At 55.3% G+C, this 17,811-nt stretch overlaps 1 protein-coding gene across 2 annotated transcripts in view; it reads right to left on the reverse strand.

Annotated features, from left to right (window-relative positions):
* The window catches only part of SEMA4B (semaphorin 4B), a 36,199-nt gene extending 19,873 nt beyond the window's left edge, over nucleotides 1-16,326 (reverse strand). Inside the window, exons 1-2 of one of the 2 annotated variants that reach the window (XM_070495054.1) lie at nucleotides 16,309-16,326; nucleotides 4,609-4,834 (exon numbers count right to left, since the gene is read on the reverse strand). In XM_070495054.1, the coding sequence (XP_070351155.1) occupies nucleotides 4,609-4,723 (115 nt within the window). In that variant the 5' untranslated portion in view covers nucleotides 4,724-4,834; nucleotides 16,309-16,326. Of the gene's footprint in view, nucleotides 1-4,608; nucleotides 4,835-15,484; nucleotides 15,685-16,308 lie in introns of those variants that run through there. The other variant, XM_044761183.2, reaches the window with a different exon arrangement.
* Nucleotides 16,327-17,811: the final 1,485 nt, after the last annotated feature.

A 17,811-nucleotide genomic window follows, 5' to 3' on the forward strand; every position in this document is an offset into this window, starting at 1 on the left:
CTGCAGTGGAGATGGTTGCATGGGAGTGGCGGTTAAAGAGTGACCAGGGAGACTGCACAGGGCGAGGAGCAGGGGAAAGGCTTGGGAACGGCAGGAGATGGAGTGGGGCCCTGATGGGACCTCAGGTATCTGTCCCAAGATAGCTATCTCTGAGTAAGCCACTCTCCCTCCTGGACGCAGGAGAGCACTGCCAGGACGGGGAGGTGGGCTTGCAACAAGAAGGGGCAGGGGGCAAAGCAGCAGGGGCTGCTGAGGGCAAGCCGGCCTAGACCACGGGAGTCTCACATTCTGTTCCCCCTCTTCCCCCTCACCCGCAGGAGGTCCACATAAGACGCTCTCCACCGATCCTGAGCACCCATGGGGGTGGAGGGTGGGGCCACAGGAAGGAGTAATGGACAACATGGCCCGTGTCCAGCCCTTTCTCCAGGCCCGGTGCCATCCTCTCCATCTCCCTTATCTGGAGGATGAACGTGCAGGTATATCCAGATGTGCCCCAAAAGTTGTGCAAGCTTAGAGTTTTGCTAGGCCGGCACGCAGGCGTTTTGACACCCAGCTGAATGTAGGTTATGCAGAGGGCAGAGCGGAACGGGCGAGGGGCAGGGAGGAGGAAGCGGTGCCGTCCAGCCCCAGGCAGAGGAGGTTCCTGGGGCAGGGGACTGTGGAAGAGCTGAACCAGGAGCACTTGAAAAGCGGACTAAATGAAGCAGGACCCCTGGGGACGACCTCCATAGCCCTTGCGGGACTTGCTTTGTCTTCCAGCCCAGGACAGGGGGTGAGGGCTGCCCACTTCGTTCCTGGCCTGGGAGTCTTGGCCCCTAGCAGAGGGCCTGCATACAGCCTGGCTCAGTGTCTACCAAAGTGATGCAAATAACCTCACGGAGCAAGGCAGGCAGAAACTTCCACCGCAGAGAACAGAAGCTGCTACTTTTTACTGGGGACGCAGCACGAGCCAGGCCCCGTGCCAAACGCTTTACATACGTTATTCCACGTAATCCTCTCAGGCCCCCGAGAGATGGCCCTGCTGTCATTCCTATGTGAGTCTTGCCAATGTGAGGAATGGGCTTAGAGGCGGCCGGAAGGGAGGTGGTACAGGTGGGAAGGGAGGCCAGCTAGTCTTCAAGGCCGGGCTCTTGGCACCCACAGTCACAGCTCTTTCCACTGGGTTCTGAAGGGCCCTGAAGATGCGGGACCACAGGACAGAGCAGAAGACAAATGCTCACGTGCAACTGAGACCACATGGACGAGGGAGGCCAGTACCACCCAGGGAAAGACTGGGAAAGCGGCCTGCACCGGGGGCTTCTCAGGACAGCCGTGACCCTGGGTGCCTGCTGTGGGGTCCGAGGACAAGCAGCTGATTTGGGCCAATGTCCCGTTCTCTCAGCTCAACAGGGTTTTGCTGACTGCAGTGTGCAGGCCTAGGGATTGATTTCCAATCAGTTTAGAAACACTGTGTCCACAGCTCTCCAGCCAGGCACTTCTGGGGCGGCAGAAACGAGCGATGCCTTTTAATTGCCCAAGGGAGGGGACTCAATGAGATTTTGTCCAGCTGGGAGCTGGTGTCGTTTCTTCCCACCCGGCCAGGCTGGGAGGCACTGAGCTGCACAGCGTACCCACCTGGGCCATCGCCTCCACTCGGCACCTCTCTTGCTCCTGACCAGTGCAGTGCTGGAGCTCCAGACCGCGGCTTCCCACGCAACCCAACCAAAACTCCACACACTTCTTTGGAGCGTTCCTTTCACAGAGACAAGTAACTTCCTCTTAAGGCTTCTGCTTGTCCACCTGACCCTGGAGCCCCCTCCTGGCCACTGAGTGAGACCAGAAGTGGGACACCCCCTCCTGATGGCCCCAGGAATCTGCTGCTGATCAACAGAAACAAGGATTCTACAGGAAGGACCCAGGCGCAAACTGGACACTCCACGTCCAGGGACTTTGTCTTAAACCACGGACGTAGCCCACTGTCCCTAGGCATCCACACCCTCAGGGGGGTGGGTGGGGACTCAGTAGGGGAGGGCAGGTGACAGGAAAGGGGGCGCGTGGTCTCCTGTGAGGGAGCAGCCCTGGGGCCTCATGCCAAGCATCCCACGGTCACCGCGGGCCTGCCCAGGATGGGCACACGGCCAGGAACATCTAACAAGCCCCCAGGGATGAGGCAGGAAACCACCTCAAGCCACGCTCGGAGGCTGAGCCTGTTCAGGCACCAGGGCATTCCCCTCTGGGGCTCCCAGCCCGCCGGGAGGACCTGCATGTAGATGGGAGGGGGGCAGTAGGTCTGAAGGGCCAAGAGGAAGCCCAGTGAGGCGAGCACTGCAGGGTGTGGTGCAGCTCAGCGAAGCATGGCTATGTGCTCACAAGTCCGGGTGTCGAGGTGCTGCTGAACTATCCCGGGGCTTCAGTGGGACTGGAAAAAGGGGTCCCCTCTGGGCAGACCCAGCCTTGAGAACACAGCTTGGAGAGCAGAGGATGGACGGCATTTCAGGGCCTCTCAGTCCCTCAGCCGGGCCCCTTTGCACAGTGTGCAGGATGTGTGCTGTCCACGGCAGGACTAACAGGAGAACCCGAGTGTCTCAGTCCTTCGGGGGTTAGGATTTTAACATACGAATTTGGGGGGGACACAGACATCCAGACCACAGCACCGAGTGACCTGTGCAGGGGGTGCTGGTGTGTGACAGAGCCTGTCCCATGGCCTGGTGAGGGTCACGAACTCGTGGAAGCAGGCCGAGCCTTGCAGCCGGGTGGCTAACAACAGCCAAGTGTTTCAGCAGCTCTCACGAAACAGGTCCTCTCAGTTCCTCCTCACAGCTCCCTGGCTCTGCCTTTTAGTCACCCGATGAGAGGTCCCCATCCAGTTTCAGAGGTGGACACAAGGCCTGGTGCATTTGGCACAGCCCCGTGAGCTGGCCCAGCTTTCCCAGGGCCACATGTGGAGTCCATCGGAGCTTCTGTCCCCACTTCATCTCACCTTCTCCCAAAGCCGAGAGGGTCTAAGGGCGAAAGGCGTCGTGGCCACAACAGAAAAAGTAGCAAGGCAGCAGGTCTGGGGCCGGATACACCTGTTTATCCTCACTTAACCAGCTGGAGCACCCAAGGGGCTGAGGTCAAACTAAAACCAGCACCGCCCCCCCTCCCCCGGGGCAGAATCACCCCAGTTCTGTGCAGGATGTGCTGGAACGAGCCTGTGCTCAACACACAACAGTGATAGTTAACACTGAGCAGTGCCTATGCATCGAGCCCCGTCCTGCAGACTTTGCAAACATAACCTGATTTAATCCTCACAACCCTGAGATAGGTGCTATTATTATCTCTATTTTACAGAAGAGGAAATTGAGGCCCAGAGAGGTTAAGCAGCTTGTTCAAGGTCACCAGGCTAGCCAGTGACTGAGGCAGGATCTGAACCCAAGCCATCTTCTCAGTACTATCCCGCAATGTTTCAGGTAGGGTTACTCAGGGCCCTGAATTAATTTAAGTGCGGATTCTGCCACTCTTTGCTTTTGTAAACAGAATGCTTTTAGGGGTGGGGATGCTGTAAAGAGAAGGAAGTCTGGTACAGTTTTAGTCTGCAACCTCTGATTTAGATATCCTTTATTCTAATGCACACAGCGTGACAAACAAGTTAAAGGGCTGGGGAAAACAACATCTATTGAGTACCTACATACAGTGTGCAAATACTACACCCGGTTTCATGAAATCTCCAGGAGAGCCTTGTATACCTCCGACTGCACCCCTTCTACAAATGAACAAACTGCAGCACAGGGAGAAGGGACTGGCTTGCCCAGCAGTAGAAATGGGTTCAGAATCAAGGTCCCTCTGATTTCAATGAGTTGAAGAAGCAACCAGATAAAACGGGGCAAGGAGAGGGGCGAGCTGAGGGCCGGAAAGGGAGGGGTCACAGAAGCAGGTGTGCTCACCAGGCGAGGGGCCCGGCCAATGAGGACGAAACTCCCGGGTCACTCCGAGAAGGAGTCCCTCCCGGGGCCTGGGAGTCTCGGCGCCCAGAGCTGCCCTATCCATAGCCCTATCCAGTCGCTCCCAGGTGCCCGGGGTCGGGGAGTCCCACCGCGTCCGGGCCGCGGACTGCGCCGGCCGCCAGAGTAAAGGGGTGGGGAGGGCGGATGGGGCGCCGGGCCCGCCGCGGCTCCCGAGTCCTGCTGCAACTTGCTAGAATACCAGAACCCCAGTGTTTACGGGACGGCGGGCACGGCCCCTCCACCCCGCGCCGCCCTCGGGGGCGGCACCGCGGCTGGCTCTGGTCAGCATCAAAGACAAGCAGATGGGCAGGCGGACCGGCGGGGAGCCAGCACCGGGGGCGTGGGGGGGGGGGCTGCCACTGCGGAAAGGGCGCCCGACCAAGGGGCGAGCAGGGACGACAAACCCCCTCCCCGACCATTAAAAGAATGGAAGAAAGGGGCCCGCGGCGCCACAGCTCCCTTCTCCTCGCCCTCCCTCCCTGCAGCGCTTGGAAAGGAGGAGGGGTCCTAATGGACCCCAGCCCTCCGACAGGCTCCCTCCCGCCCTCCTTTGTCACCGCGACCTCGGCTCGAGGCGCTGTCCGGCCGCCTCCCCTCCCCTCCCCCGACCGCAGCCCGCGCCCGCGGCGTCGCCCGCACTCACCGAGCGGCAGACTGATCCGAGGCGCGAGCGCCCGCGTCAGCGGCGGCGGCGGCAGGAGCAGCAGTAGCAGCAGCAGCGCGCCCTGCGGGGCAGGCGGCCGGCTCCCCCGGCCCATCGCGGCGCCGGACTCGGACGGCGGCCTCCGCGCTCCGGCTCAGGTGGCTCAGCTGGACTCGCGCGCCGCGGCTCCGCCCCGAAGTCGCTCGGCGGGTCCCCGCCTCCGGACCTGGGGGTGGGAAGCGGGCTCACGTGGGCTGCCGCGCGCTGGCCCCGCCGCCCAGCTCGGACGGAGCTCGCCCGCGAGCGGGGAGGGAGGGGCCGAAGGAGGAAGTTGGGCGGTTCGTCCTGCCTCTCCCTGCTCCACTCCTTGCCCAACCCGCCCCTTCCCCCTTCCCCCTTCCCGCTTCCCGGGCGCTGGAGGTACGAGGGGCGCCCGCTCGGTGCACCCAGCTTGGGGCGCGCGTGGAGGGGGCCAAGCCCGGGATCAGTAGCCGCCGAGGCCTCCGGGACGCGGAGGAAAGCAGACCCCCAGTACCCCGCCCCCACTTCTCAGACCCTCCCCCTGCCGCCCCGCCCCCTTCCGGCTCCTCCGCGACCCTCTAAGGCGTCTGTTTGGGAGAACGTGGGGGTGTCTCCACTGTGCGCCCGGTGAGGGTCAGGCTCGGTCTCCCGCCGCCTCCCCTGCTAACGCTCCTGGCACCCACTTGTCCATGACCAGATGAACTGGGCCGAGCTCGCGCCCACGCCGGGGCTGGGTGCTTCGAAGTCTAATTTCTGCACCGGTCAGTCCCCCTTAGGGCCTGGCCGGCGTTCCTTGCAGGCTCGGCCTTAGTCTAGGGGTCGTCCACGTCTAGAATTCTGTCCACACGAAGCCCGAACCTTGGGTAGGGGACGTGGGGCAAGATTAGCTTAAGTGGGATAATAGGATTTCACGTACTGCCGAGGAGGTGGGACCTTCTCCACAACCTGCACGTGCCCCGGGGGAAGCGCTCCCTAAGGCTGGAGTGGAATCCTTCACCCCCAACCCCTCTAGCTCCTCACATCCTCAGGGGTGGAGCTCAGTTCTGCTGAGACCAGGGGTTTCAAAATGCAGACTGGACCCTTTAGTGGGTCCTGAAATCAATTTAGTGGAACCCTGTCAGCATTAAAAAAGAAACAGAAACAGAATAGAAAATACCAAAATGCAGTGATCATAGAAAGGATAAATAAGCTTTGGGAAACCTGTTTCCACTTTTCCTAAGTGTGCACAGGATCATAGGGAAATGTACTTCCTGTAGTTGAAGGCAAAAGGAGCTGGAAAACCTCTGCTAGTCATTTCCACGGCAGCGGGGGCAGCTTCTCTAGGAACTGGCTGCAATCACAGGAAAGTTCCTCTTCACCCCCAGCCAAAATGACCCACCACCTTTTGCTCTCATCCCACCCCTAGGGCCTGCCACATCCTCTCCCATAGGGTGGCTGTCAGGGGGTGGGCACAGTACCCACATCATCCCAGGTCTGCTCTCTTGCAGCCAAGTTTCCTCATACTCCATGATTTCTGCACCTCCACCATCCCGACACCCTCCTCTGGGCGTGGCTCAGGCTAGCAGCACCCCTTTTAAACGGGCTCCCGCACTGGACACAGAATTCCACACGGGACGTGGGCAGCACCACCCACCCATAGTTCTAGCGTTGGCCAGGCCTTGGACACTTCGCTTCTATTAATGGTGTTGATCCATCTTTAGCGAATGATGCCCAAGCGTCTATCTGCAGCCAGGACATCTGTCCTGAACTCCAAATGGGCTCACACTTCTACTTGGCTGTCTTGTCTGACAGGCATCTCAAATTCAACATGTCCCAAACTAAGCTCCTGATCTCTCCCCGCTCACTCCCCAAAATGTGCTCCATCTGTGTGAGCCTCCCTCATCTCCTTTAATGGCTGGTCCATCTTAAATTGCTCAGGTTAAAAACTTGAACTCCTTTCTTTTCTCTCCCTGCTCACGTCCAATCCAGTAGCAAATCCATAATCCGACCACTCAGCACCTCCCAGTCAGCACCCTCTTCCTCCTGGTTACTGCAAGGGCCCTCTGACTGGTCTCCCTGCTCCACGCTGGCTGCCCTGCAATCTGTTCCCAACTCAGTAGCCAGAGAGAGTCAAAACAAACGTCAGGTCATGGCAGCCCTCTGCTCAGAACCCTCCAGCGGTTCCCTGTCTCACTCAGAACAGAAGCCAAAGACCTTACACTGGTCGGCAAGGCCCTCTGTTATCCTCACTCCCGGCACCACTGCATCCTCCACGGCTGCCCTCTCCCCGCCCAGGCACACCTGCAAGCACTCGGGGTTAGGACCTTGGCACGGCTCCTCCCTCTGCCTGGAGCACTCTTCCCCCAGAGCCAAATGACTGAGTCCCTTGCTGCCTTCAAACCTTTGCTTAAAGATCACCTTCTTGAAGAACCTGAACTTCGCCCAATACTCCCCTTGCCCTGAGATATTTCCTTCAAAGCACCTATGACCTTCTAACATACTTGTGATGTGCTTATTTGCTGTGGATTTGCTTTACTGTCTGAACTCCCCACCCACCCCTACACCCCCAAGAATTCAGACTGAGGAGGGCAGGGATTTTAGCTTACTTGGCTTGTTAAGGAACATATCCCAAGCCTCTGGAACCTGTCTGACACGTGACAGGCCCTCAGTAAGGACTGGCTGAGTGAATGAATGAACAAACGCAACCTAAGAGTCACGGAATACTGCTAGCTCACGTCAATTAATGACCAGAGCTACTTTCTGCTATTGACTGTGGTCTAGAAAAGATTTCTCCCAAACCTGACGTTATGCAATTCGCTTTTTCAACCTAACCACAGGACTTTGTATTGAGCTCTTTTAAATCTATTGGTTCTGGTCCAGATTTCATCCTATTGAGGTCATTTTGAATATTGATTCTATTATCATACACTTGGCAGGCTCCCTTCCCAGTTTCGAGTCATCTGTACATTTGTAAGCATTCCTTAGCCTTTATTCAAGGCGTTGATAAGAATATTGGGTGAGCAGACCTAGCACCCAGTTGTTGGTTTCTAAATGCCACTGTCCGATAAAAAGTACCAGGAGTCCTGGGGCGGGGGGTGGGGGGGAGAATGAAAGGGAAAGTACAAGGTGCAGCCGGGACATTTTGTTAGGCCAGAAAACAGGAAGTGATTAAAAACTAATGGGGTCATGTCAAAAGGACATAGGGCCAGCTTGATGACCAAGGACTTGGGACGATCAAAAATGAAGTAATGGATTCTAATGCATCAAAAGAGAATAATCCATTAGTCCAAAGTGAAACTCAGAGAAACACAGAGAGAGAAAGAGAAGGGGTAGAAAGGAAGCTTTTCTTTATAGAAAAATGCTGGCTGGTAAATGTAGAAGAAATGGGAGATTTAGAACATCTAGATTCAAGCAAAGATAATCAATGGATGCTAAACCATTGGGTGGAGGATTGTCAGGAAACTACATATTAACGAGGTCTCAAAGGCGGTCCCACAGATGACTCACTAATCACCAAAGGGAAAACGTATTTCTAAGGGGGAGCTCTGGCGGCCCCCATCTTAAGCAAGTGGTCAAAAGCAGCATCACCAGTTCTGGGACCACCTGACATCGTTTACCTCCTGATAGGACGCAATAAGAAATACACAAACATCATCAGCCCTGGTAGCATTCTTATCAGAAATGTCTGACCCAGATCTGATAATGAGGACACAACCAGAGACATCCAGCATTCTACAAGACAACAAGCCCGGACTCTTCAAAAAGGTCAATCTGGTGAAAGGCAAAAAAAGCCAGGGGAATTATTTTAGGTTAAGAAACTAAAAAGACAAGATAATCAAATGCAATATACGAACCTTGATTGAATCCAGGAAAAAAAAGCAACTAGGAAAATTGTAACATGCACTGTGTATTAGATGACATTATGGCATTATTGTTCATTTTGTTAGGTGTGATAACTGTATTACGGTCTCAGGAGAATGTCATTGTCCTTCAGAGATGCCTGCTGAGGGCTGCAGAGGTGAGGGGTCATGACATCTGCAACTTACTTTCAAATGATTCAGCAAAAACAAATGTGTGTGTATTAGAAAGAGTGTGGGTGCGACTGTGGCAAAATTTTAACAACTGGTTAATATAGAAAAGTTTGGGGTGTTTTTGCATCAGTGTTTTGCAAATTTATGGGGGAACAAATTGAGTGAGTCAGGGCCAAAAACAGAGCCCGATGCCACTAGAGACTTCCCTCAGGGTTGAAACTGATCAGTCTCCTTTGCAGGCTGAACAGCTGGCTGAGCGTCCTAACTGCGTGCGCTATTTGGCTCACATTTCTCCCTATCATCCGTAAGAATATTATGAAAAAAAATTACAAGGAATCTTGTTGAAATCAAGGTGCTAGCTGCAGCGTTTCCTTCTGTCTGCTGCTTGCTGCTCTTGCTTAGAACAGGCCTGATGAGTGGCATGTGCTCAGCTAGTATCTGTGGAGGGCCTGCACCTCCGTGGCAGGAAGGCTGGCTGGCCCTAGCGTCTTGGCAACACACGGGTTGTCTGACTGCTGTGCTCCTCCCTAAGGAGAGGAGGCAGGGGCTGGTGCAGCCTCGCTTGGTGGTTAATTATATCCTGCTCACGGCTGCTCAAATGCTTCAGGTACGTCTTAATGCCAACTGGGTGGCAAGTCCCTTGAAGACAGTGATAGGTCTTTCTATGGAACCCCCACTGCCTGGCATGGCACCCCAGTAGGAACTCCAGAGGGCTGACAAAACGAGGGACCCAACTGTTGGCCTGGAAAAAAGCTCTTCGATCCACACCCCCAGCACAGCACGGCGGCCCTTGTGGGCTCCACTCTCTTCCGTTCTGTGCTCATTTGTTCTCCCCTGACTGGAGAAAACAGGACGACTGACAGAGAAAAACCTCATTTGAGCTGACTGCCTGTGGGCTCAAGAGTGGTTCCCAAGCCAACGCTGTGTGTCCCACTCCCTTCTGCCACTCTTGGACGTAGGCAAGGCTTTCTTGGCCAGAACATCGGTGTTTATAGAGAGCTCAGGGGGCGGCTTGGAAAGAGAGTATAAAAAGAGACAAGAGAAGAGCAGCGCTTCCTCCATGCCCCCAGCCAGCAAGATGAAGTCATCATCAAGCCAGGCCCCCTCTCCCCATCCATACTCACGCAGTCCCGGCCCTTCCTCCCATCCTCAGCCGCCTCCCTCTGAGGTTCTCTCGCTCATGCACACAGACACACATACATACAGACACACACACAGACACACACACACACACACACACACACGAAGGACAAAGATGCAACCAGGAGAGGCAAAATGTGCATAGGGAGACCCACAAAGAGGCCAGAGCCAACTTCCCTCTGGTGAGAGATGTCAGACTAGGGGTCACATGGCCCGTTGGCAGACAAGGAAACTTTAGGGATGACGAGAATATTCTGTCTCTTGGTCTGGGTGTCGGTTTCCCAAGTGTATACAAATGTTAAACTGTTTCGAGCTGTACACTTAAGATTTGTGCATTTTCCTGTAGATCAATTTATACCTTATACCTGTTATCATGAGGGGGGAAAAAAGCAGAGGCCAAAATGTTAAAAAAAAAAAAAAAAAAACTCACCTGTAGGGTCAAGTGGAAGAAGAAATAAATGAAAAGAGCTACAGAAGAGGGAGAGGATGACGAGAAACAAGAAAGGCTCTAAGAGAAAGAGAAAATAAAGGGAAGCATGACTAAAAATGCAGAGCAAATGAACACATGTGCCTGCTGCCTCTCGAACTTGCTCTTCTCAAGGAAGGTGGCGGTGAACGCAGGCGCGGGGCAGTGCGGGCAGTGGAATGCTCCATCCGGGCCACGGACGGCCTCTTGAGCAATCAATACTCATTAATCATCTATAGGTCCGGCCCCTGCCCAGGTCCAGGCCGGCTGGCCATGCCCTTGGGCATGCATGGCTCCTGCCAGGTGGCCCCCAGCCTGGCTGCCTGCTCTCATTCCCCCCCCGCCCGGGGGGACCTGGCTCCCTGACTCCCACAATTCTACTCGGGGAGTCGCTGCTTTGTTTGCTGGCTGTAGGGGAGGGGCCTCCTGCCAAGCCCAGTGGAGCTTGAACCCGAAGGTCCCGCCACCCCCCACTGGAGTAGCACCCAAGCTCCTCCCCTTCCCGGGTTCTGGCTGGCAGGTTGCCCAGCAAGGCCTCACAGACACGAACTGGCTGCAACCCAGCTCCCCAGGCCTTGGCCCCCTGCCACCACCCCTCGTAGCCCTGAGCCCTCCTCTCATGCCAACCTGCAGCTGCAGCTCCCCACCCTGTCCTGGCTGGGCACGCTGCTGGTATCTCCTCCAGGGGCTGGGCAGCAGCTCAGCTGCAGCATCAATACATTTTGATGAGGAAGCCACACCAGCTGGCACACCCCGTGTGTGCTTTTAAATCAGCCAATGACTTCCAGATCCTGGGGGCTGGGAGCTTCTTTGGGGCTCTGCAGCAGAGGGCACTCACAGGGCTGGCACGAACACTGCCTTCAAATCTCACAGGCAGCTTTGAACCAGGGTCTGCCAATAAATGTCAACGGTCTCATCTCTGTTCCCCAAACTCTCTTCCCCTCCGTGGGTCCCTTGTGTTTCTCGGTCCGGGAAGTGGCAGGGTCCAGCGGTCAGGCACACCAGTTCTTCTGTCAGAAGAGGAATCTCAGGCCTATCCATTATTTTGTGGACTGTGAGCGAGCCACACCGTCTCTCGCAACCTCAGCTTCCTCGTCCGTGAGATGGGAAGACCAACGGTGCTTCCTGGGGCCGTTAGGAGAACTGACGAGAGGGGGCGTAGAAAGTGACGGGCAGCGCTGGTATGTAGTGACGCTCCATGGACAAAACCACGCTTGTTATGTTCTCACTTCACCTCCCCTGGCTGAAAGCTGCCGTGACCTCAATAACTTAACCATCTTAGGTACCTGACCCTGAGGACCCCCTTCTGGGCTCTTCGCTCAGGTTAAGCTGCCTCCTGAAAACCAAGTGCTGAGGCTGCAACTCTCACAAGGAGAAGGAACCGGCCTGCCCAGCCCAGGCCCCGGGTGCGCCCGCTGTGGCGGAAAGCCCGCCACCCGCCCCAGTGCCACCCCCGCTGGGGCCTGTTGGGGCTTGAGCTGGCCGCTCCCTGGGAGGTGATCCCCCTGCCCCACAGGGCTGTGGTGCAACCAGCAGGGCTCAGCCTCTCCCCGCCCCGACACGGTAGAACATGAAGATGCCACTGTCACTCCCCTGCCCCAACACAAGTTTAGGAGGGGCTGTCTGCCTGTGCCTGCAGGCCTGCTCACCTAGGGGCCTAGAGGGCATGGGTAACTGGCCTGGCTGATGCTTGGCACCTGTCACCCCAGAGGCACACAATGACTGCTCAGCGACTCTTTCCTCTGAAACCACCGCAGCCACTCACAGGTGGCAGGTAGATGTTCCAGCCAGGTGAGGGTGGGGAGCAAGAAGTGTGACAGTCTAAGAGAGAGTTCTGGTTTCCAGTTTGGCTCATCAGACCTGAAGGCCCTCCATTCCAAGACCCCAAGAAATCGGGGACTCTGTCTCTCCATTTGCCACCAAGTTCTTCCTCCTTGAATCCCACTCGGAGCCCCAGACCCCTGGCCATTGCCCCATGAAGGGAGAAAGGCCTGGGCCGGTGCCCTTCCTCCATCCCAAGCAACTAACTTTCCTTTCCAGAGGCCCAAGGCTCTCCTTTCCCAAAGAGGAGGGGCTCTCTGACCCCTGTAGTTCCCCAGTCACCTCAGGTCACCTGGTGGCTGCCACTCTTTTCCCCAGATGGAGAGCCTTGCTCTTGAATCCAGCACTGTCCACAGAGAGTGGGGGGAGACAGGTGAGCCCATCCGGGTGGTGGGGGAGGGGCAGGGGGGGTTCCACTGACTTCTTGCAGCTCCAAAGACTGCACTGTCACTCTGCTTTGTCAGGGTAGAGGGCGGAATGCACTACCTGTGGCTGTATGCCCACTTGCCATCCTAAAGCAATGACATCAGGAGACAATACTTGCAGAAAGCTGGTGTGTGGGTGGCACCAAAGATCCACGCTTGGATGAGGATTTTGCACATCAGCCACCCAGGTCTGCGACTCCTATGCCTCCTGGCAGCACTGTCTATGCACTGGGAGTGAGTGTCGGGCTGGAGGATGCCATCAGGTTTTGACCCACTGGAGCCTGACCCACCCAGCTGCATGGCGTGTCTACAGCTTCTCCACCTTGTGGTTTCCACAGGGACCCCACAAACCCCTTGAAAGGCAGCAGACCCACCTCGCTCCTCCTAGACGCTTCTGTGAATGCTGTCTTAGTTCTTTCATTAGAGCCTGTGAGTAGCAGAGCAGAGCAGGGAGCCCCGTAACCCCCAGGGTGGGCTTCAGGGAGCTGTGAACCCCAAGAATGATATGCCATTTCTGATGAGAGGGATCAGAGCTTTCATCTGATTTCAAAAAGACTGCCCCCACCCCACCCCCAAAAAAGGTGCAGAACCATTTCTTTGACGTATGCTAATCTGCAACCATGGGGAACTTTCAAAATTAGCCTTTATCAGGTAAAAAGAAATTATTCCTCATTTTGGGGTAGTTATGTAAACTTGACATAAATTATTTGGCAAACTATTCCACCTAAAGCAAAGCTGACATTTATGAGGCTAACATTTATCGGGCACTTACTCTAAGTGAGGCACCGTGCTGAGCTCTTTACAGTCAATCATTCGCTTACTTCTCACAACAGAGCTCGATAGGAATTACAGTATTCCCACTTCATAGATGAGAAACTGCAGCACAGAGAGCTTCAAGGACTTGCTAAGGTCACGCCGGTGGTGAGTCAGGGCTAGGACCAGAACCTGGATCCGACTCCAGAGCCCACAGAGGCATCTCGAGTTAGAATTTCACCCAGGGTTTGTCTATAGCCATCCTCCTCTTGACAGTATCAGCTGCTTCCATTTCCTCTCCCCTTCCATCCTTTCTCCTCCCCCTTCTTTCCCTTCCTCTCTCCCTTCCTCTTCCCCTTCTCCTCTCCTTTCTCCTTCCCTCCCTCCCTCCCTTCTCCCCTTCCTTCCTTCCTTCTTTTATTCACTCAACAAATCTTTCTTGTGCACTCGCTGCTTGTTAGCATTGCTGAAATTGAAGGTCACTGACACAGTGGTTGCTGCCTTCACAGAGCTCACAGTTCATCAGGATTCCTAAAACTCTTCTTTCCAGAGAATACCCATCCTAGTCCACATTTCTCTAGACACTTTCACTCACTCATTCCTTTGTCTCCAGCACCAACCTGGCAGAGCTCCAGAAGTGCTCCCAGATGGCACAGGCTAGAATCGGGCCGTTTTCACCTAATTTCTGGAGTTGCTCCTCTGGGCTCCCTCTGCACCCCGCTCAGATTTCCATTAAGGCACTCGCTGTGCTGTAGTGAAATACTCATGTACACATCACATCCCTCTTTTCCCGTCTACAAGGACCAGGCCTGCCTAACCCAGGTTTTTCATCTCCAGCCCGACTGCAGAGCCTGCAGGCCCCCAGTAAATGTTTACTAAATGAATGCATGAGTTTTCTGCTCTAGATGACTGTCTCAAATCATTTCCCAATGATTCATTCAAGTGTTCCTTCCTGGATTTCTTTCCTGCCTTCCTCTTATCCTTTTCAAAGGAAAAGGCGCCTCACTGGTATGGGAAGTCCCACTTCCTTGCTTTAGGGCAGCCAAAGGGTTTCTTGCTCAGACAGTCTCAACAGATTTACTGGCTTCAAAAGAGATGGTATTTAGGAGAGCTGCTGAATGCTGGGCTCCTGGGGATTTATCGGGCAATCCTGTCAGACACTACACTAAAGCAAGGGCCCCAAGGCATGGGACCCACACACCAGGGAGGCAGGCTCTTTCCGTTCTCCCCAAGGCTTCAGCCTTCATCCTCCATCTTTAGTTCACCTGTTGCCAATGTCCCCATCTTTAGATCACGTGTCACCAAAAGTTTGAGCCCCAGTTGCAAGGAGACATATCCCAGATTTCCCTAAGCTTCACTAAGAATAATCAGCAAAGGAAACAGCCATGGCCTGGAGGTCAGGGGACTAGGTTCAAATCCTGACCCTCCCGCCAACTCACTGTGTCATCTCGGGAAGTAATTTAACCTCTCTGGGTCCAGTTTCTCCTATGAAAACGAGGGGGTGGGGCCAGGTGGATTTCTAAACCTCTTCCAGTTCTAAAGCATCTATGGAAAAACAAAAAATGTTTTTCAATTCTGAGCTTCCCTGTCCCTCCGGCATTCGACCCTTACGAGAATCTTGTGACTCATAAGTCAAATGACATACACCACAGGTGCGGAAATGTGAACAGAGGTTGACGACCTTCCTCAGGTGACCCTGGGCTCCTGAGTCCTTTGGCCAGACCGGAATGGCTCCAGAGAGGCCACTAGAGCAGCCTCATTTCCAGTCCCGAACGTCCTTTCCCTGCTAACCCTGGCATCCGCCCTGTCACTTAGAGAGAAGAAGCCATGACAAAGAGCCGAACTCAAAGGTCACGACCATGACCATTCTGAGGAGGGGCCCAGGACTTTCCCAAATTCCAAATGATTTCCCTCCCGAGCAAGGATTCCCGCCTCTCGGTTCCAGGTTTGGGAGTAGGGGCTGCTGCAGAACACCGCCAAAAGGATTCGGAGTAGGGCCCCGGGTTGCCATGGGAACGTGGGCCCAGCCTCCTGCGCTGCCATGGCAACAGGCTCCCCCGTGGCGGGCGCCGGTGCCCATCAGAGCTCGCAGGTGGCGCCCTCTCGGGAGCCAGCCCGGCAGGAGGCGGGGGTGGGGTGGGGCGGGGGTGGGGTGGGGACGCGGGCTGCCCCCTTGGCCCCGCCCTGGTCCGCCTCTTCCCCCGGCCGCGTCTCCCGCCCGCCCTGCCCCCCGCGCCTACCTGAGAGTGTCACGGCCCACGCGCGACCACTGCCCACAGCAGGGCCACCTCTGCGGCACGGCCTGTCTTCCCGGAGCGTCCAGAGGCTCGTCCCGGCTGTCGGGCCTGCCCGACGCCCTCCCTGGGGACCCAGAGTGTCCCCGCGAACACCCTCGGTCCGGCGCGACGTCCCCGGAAATGCGGGGCTGCGGCCAAGCCCCGCCCCGCCCCGCCCGCGGTTAAGGGATTGTCCCGAGGCGCGCTCGCGCCACTACCATCCGCCCCCAGCGTTGACGGCCGTCTAGACTCGCTGCTCTGCCCGCTCCCCGCGTCGGGACCTGCCACCACGACGGCTCTACGGCCCCTGGAGGCTGCGGGGACTGTGAGGCTGTGCCCTGCCAGACCTCAGGAAGCTCGGCCTCGCCTGCCCTGGGCCCCGCAGGGGACAGTCTCTCTAACTGGAGTCCAGCCGGCCTGGGCTGGGGTCCTAGATCTACTACCACCTAACTGGCTGTGTTACCTAGGACGAGCTCCTTAGCCTCTCTGAGCCTCGAGTTCTTCACCTGCAAAGTGGGCATCAGAACCTTAGGGACCTCACAGGGTCGTGGTGAGAAATGAATCATGCAGGCACACACCTGGCGCACGGTCAGCTCCCTAATGGAAGTATTGTTTACAGTAGGAGGCAAGTGAGAGCCGGCGCAGAGCCGCCCTCCAGAAGCCACCCACGTCTCCGTCTGCGCTCACCGCGCTCCTGAACCCGTAAAGGACCGCCCTGGGAGAGGGAGACGAATCCCGGGCATCTGCGGGCGGGCTGAGAGACATGGTTATAAATATCTAGCATTTACCCAGTGACCTTGGCTCGTCCCCTCCGGTCCTTGGGCCCCGGCTCTCCTATCTTCCAGGAAAGCAAAAGCTCTTAGGGCAGTTCCTGAAACAGCCAGTTCCGGGCGTGTCGGGCTGAGCTGGCCAGAGCTGGCGGGTCAAGGGCCTGGAGAAAGCAGAGGCCCAGCGTCAGCCGCTTCCCGGGCTGGGCTTAAGTGCATGCTGTTCTCCTACTGCAGAGCTGGAAGGGGCCTGCCGACTCCCCCGGATAGAGCTCCCCCATGAAACGAAAAAAGTGGCTATTCACTACAAAAGTGAATACATATTTACGAGAAAAAAGAAAACAACAACAAAAAAATGTAAAATAGCACCCATAATTTCACCTTACCCAGAGACCACCAGTGTCAATATTCTCTAAAACTTTTTTTTTGAGATGTAATTTACAGGTAGTAAAGTGCATAAATCTTAAGCCCATGGATGTTAATACTTTGGTAAATATCCTCCTGTCTCTTCTATGCATAGTTACACATTTATATCTTTTAGAAACAGGATTAGTTGGTACACACTCTTTTGTAACTTTTCCTTAGGACAGGAATAGATCACAGACTTTTTTCCATAACATTAAAAATTCTTTCATACCTTCATTTTTTAATGTGTTCTATCATATGAAAGTAGCATACATTTTTCACTAGGTCTCTACTATTGGACATTTAACTTGTTTCTAATTGTTCCTTATCATAAGTAATGTCCAGATGAGCACCCTTATCAATAAACTTCCTCAGTTATTTCTTTTTGTTCCTTGTATTCTTTTTTTTTTTTTTTTGCAGAGGAAGATTCGCATGAGCTAACATCTGTGCCCATCTTCCTCTATTTTGTATGTGGGACACCGCCGCAGCATGTCCACGAGCCCACAAGAGGTATAGGTCCCTCACTGGGAATGGAACCGGCTGCTGAACTTAACCACTAGGCCACGGGGCTGCCCCTCCTTGGATTCTTCCTTCCTCCTCATAGTCATCCAATTAGTAGTAAAACATACTATGTTTATAGCTAAGGTAGTGCCCTTCACTTGTGCAAATGGCTTTAAAAATCCTCCAGTCATTTTATTGGCCCTGCCTTCCAAACAGCGCTGGCGGGGTGAGGGGGGGGGGTTGGGGGGGGGTTGGGTGGTGGGCCAGGGGTCATGCTAAAATTCGGCACTTCCAAATTCCCAGGACACAGAGCACATTGTGTCCCGCTGAGCACAGAGCTCCCGGAATTTAGGCCTCCTCTGTTGGGCCTCACAGCTCCAGAGGGCTCGGGCAACCGTGACCTCTTCCCTCGACCAGCCCGGAGCCCTCAGGGAAAGAATGCTACCCACACCCTCCCCTCCCCTCCTTCTCTCTCCCCCTCATCCTCTCTTCTTTCCTGTCCCTCCTTCCTTTTCCGCCCCTTCTCCCTACCCCCTTTTCCTGCCTCTCCTCCTTCTCCAACCTTCTATTGAAAAAGGGGAAAAGGCTTGTATTGAACAAAGGCCTTATCTTTAATGT

This window comes from Equus asinus, chromosome 2, assembly GCF_041296235.1.
Source record: "Equus asinus isolate D_3611 breed Donkey chromosome 2, EquAss-T2T_v2, whole genome shotgun sequence".
Classification (NCBI taxonomy): domain Eukaryota; kingdom Metazoa; phylum Chordata; class Mammalia; order Perissodactyla; family Equidae; genus Equus; species Equus asinus.